Source organism: Hyaena hyaena, unplaced genomic scaffold, assembly GCF_003009895.1.
Source record: "Hyaena hyaena isolate Hyena2069 unplaced genomic scaffold, ASM300989v1 scaffold_615, whole genome shotgun sequence".
Lineage (NCBI taxonomy): Eukaryota > Metazoa > Chordata > Mammalia > Carnivora > Hyaenidae > Hyaena > Hyaena hyaena.
In genome coordinates, this window is record NW_024081248.1 from 116,304 (window position 1) to 125,832 (window position 9,529).

The following is a 9,529-nucleotide window of genomic DNA, read 5'->3' on the forward strand; positions in this document are numbered from 1 at the left end:
GGATGCCCAACCATCTGAGCCACCCAGGCACCCCTCAGTTATTGTACTTTTTAAAGAAATGTTTTTAAGTTTATTTATTTTGAGAAATAGAAAGAGAGAGCATTCACACACAAGCAGGGAAGAGGAAGAAATGAAAGAGAATCCCAAGCAGGGTCCACACTGGCCATGCAGAGCCTGACATGGGGCTCGATTCCATGAACCGTGAGATCATGACCTGAGATTAAATCAAGAGTCAGACGCTTAACCAACTGAGCCGCTCAGATGCCCTAGTTATTGTAGTTTTCAATTTCAGAATTTCCATTTGGTTCTCTTTTGTAATTTCTGACTCTTTATTGATATTCTTTATTTGATACAGTATTGTCACAACACCTTTCTTTGCTTTTTAAAGATTGCTTTAACAAAATTTTCAGTTTTACTGAGGTAAAATTGATAAATAAAATTGTTAAGGTATTTGAAGTGTGCTGATATAATATATACCTTGTGAGAGGATTCTCTCCATCTAGTTAATTACCATATCTATCAACATACTTCCTTTACTTTAATCATACTATCTTTTAGTTCTTTGAATATATTTATAAGAGTTACTTTAAAGGTTTTGCCTGTTAATATGACATTCGGTTTGCTCTCACAGGCAGCTTGTGTTGCCTGCCTTCTTGCGATCGTATGGTCCTACTTTTCCTGTTTATTGTTCATTTGTTTTGGCCTACCTTGTTTTTTGTTGGAAACTGGACATTTTAGATAATATATTTTAGCAACTTTGGCTACTTGTCTTCTTCTTTGGGGCTTGTTGTTATTATTTGCTTGCTTTATTTGTTTAGTGACAGGCTGGATTATTTTGGTGGAGTCTATTCCCCACCCCTCCCCAGCCCCTCAGTCCCCAACAGTGGAACAAGGATACAGAATTAGCTTTACCTACAGTCACCCTGGGATGACAGTTTGTTTTGGTAAGGGTTCTCTTTGACAGTGTTTTTCCCTGATCACACCCAGCTGTTAAGCACCACTAATTTCCATCTGATTGCTTTATTATTTTTAAGAATGCTCTGGATCATAAATTTTTCTGCAAACAAAACCAATAAAATTTGGACTCCTGTGAGAGGATATTTCCCAGAGTCACTGAGATTTGTTCTTACCCTACCTAGGCAGGCTTGTCCCCACAGGCTTCTTCCCTGATTCTTTCAGGCAAACTAGTTGGCCTACATTTATCTGATGATGGAAACAATGACATTTATTTATTTATTTACTTACTTACTTAGAGAGACAGACAGCATGAGCAGGGGAGGGTCAGAGAGAGAGGGAGACACAGAATCTGAACCAAGTCTCCAGGCTCTGAGCTAGCTGTCAGCACAGAGCCCGATGAGGGGCTCGAACCCATGAACTGTGAGATCATGACCTGAGCCAAAGTCAGACACTTAACCGACTGAGCCACCCGGGTGACCTCTCAGTGACATGTTTCTGAACGAGATCCTTGCTCTGGGAGCTGGGTGCTAAGTGAGGAGGGTGATGGTAGTCTCAATTCTTTTTGGCCTTGCTTTTCCTGAATGAAACTATCACATTATGAGCAGGGTCGCATAACCCAGAGCCCTTGTATTCTCAGCATCCCACACCCAAATCATAGTCTCCATCTTATGACTGGGATCTTGTTATCTGGGTGGAAATGGGAACTGGCACCTCTTGACTGTACTGCCCTGACTTAGCCAATAGGTAACTGAGGACACGATATGAAAAGCTGATACCCTGCCCCTCATGGGAACATAACTCTTGACTGAGACTTGTGGGAGCAGGAGCCCTATGTTCTTGGCTACACAGGGCAAGAGTGGAATTTCCATCTTGCTAAATTGGGAAGGGAATGCATTCCGTTCTTAGTTCAGATACCATAGTCTGAATTTTAATAGATTTTCTTAAGTGTTTCCTCATTTGATGTATGTCCTTGGAACAATTTCTAGAGACTTTAATGATTATTTTTTAAACATTTTCCACCAGATATTTAAAAACTAGTATGCCTCTCCATCGACTTCCTCACTGTATCATATGGGAAGCCTTTTTCATTTTTATCAGTAAAGGTGTTCAGGATTATTTTTTCTCTGTTAACTGCTATTTAAGTATCCATGGATTATAACTGAAATGTCTTTTTTATTATTATTTTTCAGAAATTCCAATCCCCTTTCAACCAACAGTTGTTTAATAGACTGTATTAAAATTTACAAGTAGAAGAACTTGTTAGTTTTTAGTTTCATTTTTTAAATTACTTCACTTTCTTGCATGTTGTTTGTAGTATTTCTGCTTTAAGAAACTCATTGATTTTTATGTGTGTGCTTTAGTATAATTAATTTTTGTGAATTTTCAGTGTGTAGGAAGAAAATATAATTTCTTTATCTTTTTTTTTTAAAGATTTTAAGTAATCTGCACACCCAATGTAGGGATCAAACCCACAACCCTGAGATCAGGAGTTACATGCTCCACTGACTGAGCCAACCAGGCAGCTCAAGTGTGTTTTCTATTAATTTTATATATATTCAAAATAACTATCTTATTAATTATGGTTTAGATCTTTTGTATCTTTACTTTTGCCTTTTGGGCATATTTTTTATTGACAGTGATATATTAAAGTCTATTGTTTTTTACTGAGAGTGGTATATTAAATTCTATTATCATTAATTTGTTTCTACTTCTTGCATCCCCTGTAGTTTTTGCCTTACATAGTGGCTGCTTCATTATTTCACACATAGATACTCTTAACTATTATATCTTCATTGTGATTTTTGATCTTCATTTTGATCTATAGCCTACCCAATTAGAAATAATTTCATATGAACTTCCAATCAGTTTAATTGGTCATTAAAAATTATGTTAGAAAATCATTGTAATGTATAAGAACAGTGAACCAAATTTGATTTGCCCTACACCCTACTCTCATTTCCTCAAAAAGAGCCATTCTGTTTTTATTTTCATTCAACAGTTGCAAAAGATTTACCTGTTGATTCACTGGAAGATGATTTTGAGAAAGAATTCTCATTTCTGAACAACTTGCTAAGTCCTGGTTCTTCAAGTACTGTTGAATTTACCCAAGAATGCCAGCCAGCCTTTGGGATCCCAGGCACCAGCCTCACGTTCCAGGAGCCTTCTGTGGGATCTGAGCCTCTTGCTCATTCCTCGCGATTCCTTCCTTCACAGCTGTTTGATCTTGGCCTTCATGCTGCTGGAGCTTTCAACAGTAAGTGTCTCTGAAACATTTGGACACCTGTGGCTTATTTTATCCTTGTAATCCTTGTAAAGCAAAACTATGTGCATATGGATGCTAAAATCAACAAGGATATTGGTTTTAACATTAGTACCACTAGATTAAAATCTGAAGTCACACCTATCAACTGAAAAAATAACAAATATTACTACTGGAGTGTATCAATAAGACTGAAAAAAAGGGCTGCTTTTCTTCCACCTCCACCAAACCCCACATTTTCTAGATTGACTTTCCCAGATGTCTTCTTAACATAGAAAATCAGTGTCTTATTTAAAATTTTTTTTTAATGTTTTTATTTATTTCTAGGAGAGAGAGAGAGAGAGAGACAGCGCGAGCAGGGGAGGGTCAGAGAGAAAGGAAGACACAGACTCTGAAACAGGCTCCAGGCTCCGAGCCGGCAGCCAGCACAGAGCCTGACGCGGGGCTCGAACCCACGAACCGCGAGATCATGACCTAAGCGAAAGTCGGACGCTTAACCGACTAAGCCACCCAGGCGCCCTCAGTGTCTTATTTTAAACTCTTGACCTGCTAAGCTATCTCTACTTTAGGGCAGGTCATATTGTTTCTTCCATCTAGCAAAGGTTGGTGTGTTCTCTTCCTGTGAGTTTAGAGTAGATAAGGCTAGTTCCATGGCAGCCTCCTAGGCAAGGCAGCAGGACTAGAGGGTTGTGGTAGAAAGCTGGAGAGGGTGTTTTCCTGAGGAAAGGGTCACCTGCTTTGTATATATGTCAGGGACTCCCTCTACTGACCTGCTGTCCCAGCAACCTGTGATCAACCTAGCACCTTGGGAGTCATTTTGCTCCCCACTTCATATTTGTTGCTAAGTGCTGTCAATTCTATTTCTAAAACATGTCTCCAATTTCATGCTTCTCCTTTCTTCCTCTATTATCAGAGGCATTTAGAGCCTTATTTGGTTTACTGTGCTGCTCCAAGAGTCCTCCTACCAGACCTTCCCAACTTCAGGTCATCTTCCATGCTTCCATGGAAGAGTTCTTTCTCCAAGAAGCAGATTCTTATGTCAGCACCCTGCTTACCTTAAAATGAAGGACCATGGGCTCTAGGTTAAAACCTCTGCCTGCATTTCCACTCATCTCTTACCTTACTTCAGAATACTTACATTTTCTTTTTTTCTTATGGGTTCTTTTCTGTTTTTGTTTTTTATTTGTTTTTTAGAGAGAGAGAACATGAGTTAGGGAGGGGCAGAGAGAGGGGGAGACAGAGAATCCCAAGCAGGCTCCACACTGTCAGCCCAGAGCCCAATGTGGGGCTTGAACTCACAAAACTGAAATCATGACCTGGGCTGAAACCAAGAGTTAGACACTTAACTGTCTGAATCACCTTGGCACCCCCAATACTTTCCATTTTCTGTAACTATTTTCAGATCCCTCTGAGACATCATTGCTTGTGTTGCTGCTTTAGCTTATGATGTTCAGTAATAAAGCATGGGCTTGCACCTGTGTGTTAGATTCTCAGTCTAGTGTTTTCTCCGTGGTAGCCAACTAGCCTTGAATACTTATTCAGTACTGCCCAGTGGAATGGTTTCTCCCACTTCTGGCCTTGCATAGTGTTTTATATGTTTTAATGGCTATAATCATAGTTCATCTTGCCTTCTGTTCCTATCTTTCAACCCCTAGTAGATTTTATCCCTGGGAAAATGGTTCATGGCACCTAACAGTGTCTTAATGTATTATACTTTGTATTAAAATACTTACATTCATACTGTATCTGCAAGACCATCATACTTTATCCAGTCTGCAAGTATCTCAAGGACACAGTCTGTATGGTAATTTATCTTTGTGCTTTCTATGACAGCAGCATAAAGTTAGCTCAATAAATAAAATAAATATCAGTTAGGGGTGCCTGGCTGCCTCAATTCCTAGAGCATTTGACTCTTGGTCTCAGGGTTATCAGTTTAAGCCCCACATTGGGCATAGTGCCTACTTAAAATAGGTGTGCCTAGGTGGCTCAGTCTTTTAAGCACTGGACTTCGGCTCAGGTTATGATCTCTTGGTTCGTAAGTTCGAGCCCCGCATCCGGCTCTCTGTTGTCATCACAGAGCCTGCTTCAGATCCTCTGTCCCTCTCTTTGCCCTTCCCCTGCTTGTGCACACATACACACTCAAACACACTCTCTCAAAAATAAATATTAAAAAACTAAAAGAAAAGAAAAAATAAAAATCAGTTAAATAATCACTCAGTAAGAATTTAACCTAGAAGTAAAAAAGGACAGTATTATTTGATAAAGAGGCACTATATCTAGGATAATTCAGATGTTTTGCTAAAAAATTTTAGAAAACAATTACTCTTGCACACATATCAGTGACCTAATAAAGATTTACAGACAGATTCATTCTTCACATAAACACCTATTGCTCTTTCTCCTTAACTGGCCACATCTCTAGCAGCACTGGATTCTTTTCTTATTTTCTGGCAATACATTATCAACAATATTTCTTTACCACTTAGAACATCTGTTCTGGTCCCTGCCTGCAGGCTGACAGATGTTCCCATGCAATGGCTGAGGCAGTTGATATTCAGTGTTTAATGAGCATCTTGTTCGAGATAACTAGGCAGTTTAAACGATTAAGAGGGAACCAAAATGTGGTCTTCTGCCTCTTACTACAGGACTCTCTCTACTTCACTCACCTTTTCTTTATGTCTACTTCTTTCTCTCCTGTAATGTAAACCAGGAAAGTGAGCTGCCCTGAGTTAGAAGATCTGTGTTCTAGGAACCCTGAGTAAGAACATGGGCTTCAAATGATCTCTTCAGTACAAGGAAGGTAGTAGACAGGATAGTTTAAATTCCTTTCTAGTGCTGTGTTTTAATTATAAACTAATTTTTCACGTTACAGCAAATACTACACCATCTTACTAACAGAGTATTCATAGTGATACGTTTTACTTTTAAGATTGTATTTTTAAGTAATTTCTGCATCCATCATGGGGCTCAAACTCACAACCCCAAGATCAAGAGTCGCTTCCTCTACCAAATGAGCCAGCCAGGTGCCCCTCATAATGTACTTTTTAAAAATTTTATTTAAATTCCATTTAGCTAACATATGGTTTAGTATTGGTTTTAGGAGAAGAACCCAGTGATTCATCACCCACATAACACTCCGTGCTCATGCCAGCAAGTGCCCTCCTTAGTTAGCCATCGCCCATTTAGCTCATCCTCTCACCCCTCTCCCCTTTAGCAACACCCAGTTCTCTGTATTGAAGAGTCTCTTATGGTTTATCTCCCTCTCAGTTTTTATCTTATTTTACCTTCCTCTGTGTTTATCTGTTTTGTTTCTTAAATTCTACATGAGTGAAATTGTATGATACTTGTCTTTCTCTGAGTTATTTCACTTAGCATAATACACTCTAGTTCCATCCACATTGTTGCAAACGGCAAGATTTCATTCCTTTTGATTGCGAGAAGTATTCTATTGTGTGTATGTGTATATAATATATCACATCTTCTTTAGCCATTCATTAGTCAATGGACATTTGGGCCCTTTCCATAATTTGGCTATTGTTGATAGTGCTGCTATAAACATTGGGGTACATGTTCCCCTTCAAATCAGCATCTTTGTATCCTTTGGATAGATACCTAGTGCAATTGCTGGGCCATAGGGTACTTCTATTTTTAATTTTTTTAATGTTTGTTTATTTTTGAGAGAGAGAGAGAGAGACAGAGCGTGAACAGGGAGGGGCAGAAGGAGACAGTCACAGAATCCAAAGTAGGCTCCAGGTTCTGAGCTGTCAGCACAGAGACTGACGTTGGGCTCAAACCCATGAGCCGTGAGATCATGACCTGAGCTGAAGTTGGAGCATAACCAACCAAGCCACCCAGGCGCTGCTCTATTTTTAATTTTTTGAGAAACCTCCATATTGTTTTCCAGAGCAGCTGTACCAGTTTTCATTCCCACCACTAGTGCAAAAGGGCTCCCCTTTCTCCACATCCTTACCAATATCTGTTTCCTGAGTTGTGAATTTTAGCCATTCTGACAGGTGTGAAGTGGTTTTGATTTGTATTTTTCGGATTATGACTGGCGTTGAGCATTTCATATGTCTTTTAGCCATCTGGATATCTTTTTTGGAAAAGTGTTCATGTCTTCTGCCCATTTCTTCACTGGATTATTTGCTTTTTGGGTGTTGAGTGTTTTCATAATGATACTTTTTAATAACTGCATAGTAATTTGTCACATTTATCTTCCATAATCTTCCTTCCTTGACTTTTTCATTATATAGATAATGCTGCAATAAACTTAATCATACATGCACTTTTTTCCTTCAGTTAAATAATTTCCTTTAAATAAATTTCTGGGAATAAGATTACTGAGTCCAGGGTATAAACATAGTTAAAGGTTTCAAGATTCTAATTGTCAGATTTATTTCCTCTCTCCCAACTCCTTAGAAATTCTCTTTCTATACCTTATCTATCTGCATTTGTTTAAAAAGAACACTTGTATATTTATTTCCAAACCACTTTGAAAATTGTTAGGAAGTCTGATCTAATTCTGCCTGAAACTAAACTTGATGATAAAATCCATAATTTCAGATACATTTTAAGTGTTTTCTACCTCTTCTATTGTAGAATCATACCCTAGTAGAAAGATTAAAGTACTCATTAGATATTTTTACCTTTTCTTATGTTTTCTGATGCTGCTTCCTATTTGACTAACAGTGGATAATTCCTTACTTCTTTTCCCCACAGGCTGGGCCTCCCAAGGGGGATTAGAAGTTCCTCTTTCAAATACTGATAACCAGCCAGTGCCTTCACAGAGTCCAAAGAAATTAACAAAGTGTAAGTTATTTATTTATATTCTTTGCTATCATATTAACAATCAGTTGCATTCAGATAAATTTAGAAAAGAATTACTTTGTAGTTTTGCCTCATATTGTCCAGGAAAATATTTTATTAGTAATGAATTAAAATGAAAGTTATACCTGGCATTCCTCATAGTGGAAAAAATTGAATAGAAATTATGAACTTGTCAGAGTAAATTCTGTACTTAAATTTTTTATATTTTGTAGTGAAGATTGTTGGTAATGGATAATACCATTAGGATAGAAGGTGTTCTTTGATTACAAGATGCCTGTTGACAAAAAAGTGCATTCAGGCATTTAGCATAGGACCTAGTACATAGTAATTGCTGACATTTATTGAGTACTTACCATATTGTTGCCACAGAATTGGTCCATGTTGTAGTTACTGTGTAGGGTATGCATAGAAAATAGACACTCTGTCAGGATTTTAGATACATAATAATCTTAGTCACTGATGTGGATTTTTAAAACTTTGGAAAGAATTGAAAATGTGCAAGTGATACATAAGTGAAAATAGCACAAAGAACATTAGTATACCCTTTACCTAGATTCATCTACTGTTAGTATTTTGCTGTTGGTTATGCATGTGTTATTTTATTCTGAATCACTTGAGGGCGAGTTACATACATCATTACAATTTACCCCAAAATACTTCAGTTTGTATTTCATAAGAACAGGTATATTTTATTGCATAACCACTGTATGGTTGTAAACTTTAGGAAATTTAATGTTAACATATTTTTATAACCTACCATGTATTTGTATTCTGGTTTTGTAAGTTGACCCAATAATGTCCCCTCTGCACATTCCCCCTCTGCACAGAGAGACTAGGGTCATGATGTATTCAGTTGCCATGTCTCTTTAGCCTCTTTTATTCTAAAACATTTCCACAGCTTTTCTTTGATTTTTGAATACAGGCATTTTAATAGAATACAGTCCCTCTGCTCCACTGTTTTTTTTATTAATAGAATATTTCTTATTTCAGTTTTATCTGAATTTTATTGTGATTAAATTCAGGTTCTTCATTCTTTTTTTTTTTTAACAGTTTATTCTCAAGTTGGTTTCCATGTAACACCCAGTGCTCATCCCCACAAGTGCCCTCCTCCATGTCCATCACCCCCCTTCCTCTCTTCCCCATCCCCCATCAGCCCTCAGTTTGTACTCAGCATTCAAGAGTCTCTCATGGTTTGCCTCTCTCCCTTTCCCCCACCATTTACCCCCTTCTTCTCCCCCATGGTCCTCCATTAAGTTCCTTCTAATCCTCCTTTACGTGCAGACATATGGTATCTGTCCTTCTCTGCCTGACTTACTTCACTCAGCATAACACCCTCAAGGTCCATCCATGTTGCTACACATGGCCAGATTTCATTCTTTCTCATTGCCACGTAGTATTCCATGGTATAGATAAACCACATCTTCTTGATCCATTCGTCCGTGGATGGACACTTAGGCTCTTTCCATGTTTTGGCTATTGTTGAGA

The 9,529-nt window shown here is 38.1% G+C and overlaps 1 protein-coding gene across 1 annotated transcript in view; it reads left to right on the forward strand.

The window, feature by feature from the left end:
- The window catches only part of ICA1L (islet cell autoantigen 1 like), an 82,291-nt gene that overhangs the window by 50,478 nt on the left and 22,284 nt on the right, over nucleotides 1–9,529 (forward strand). Inside the window, exons 12-13 of the mRNA XM_039257392.1 lie at nucleotides 2,957–3,211; nucleotides 7,937–8,026. Coding sequence (XP_039113323.1) covers nucleotides 2,957–3,211; nucleotides 7,937–8,026 — 345 coding nt within the window. The remainder of the gene's footprint in view (nucleotides 1–2,956; nucleotides 3,212–7,936; nucleotides 8,027–9,529) is intronic.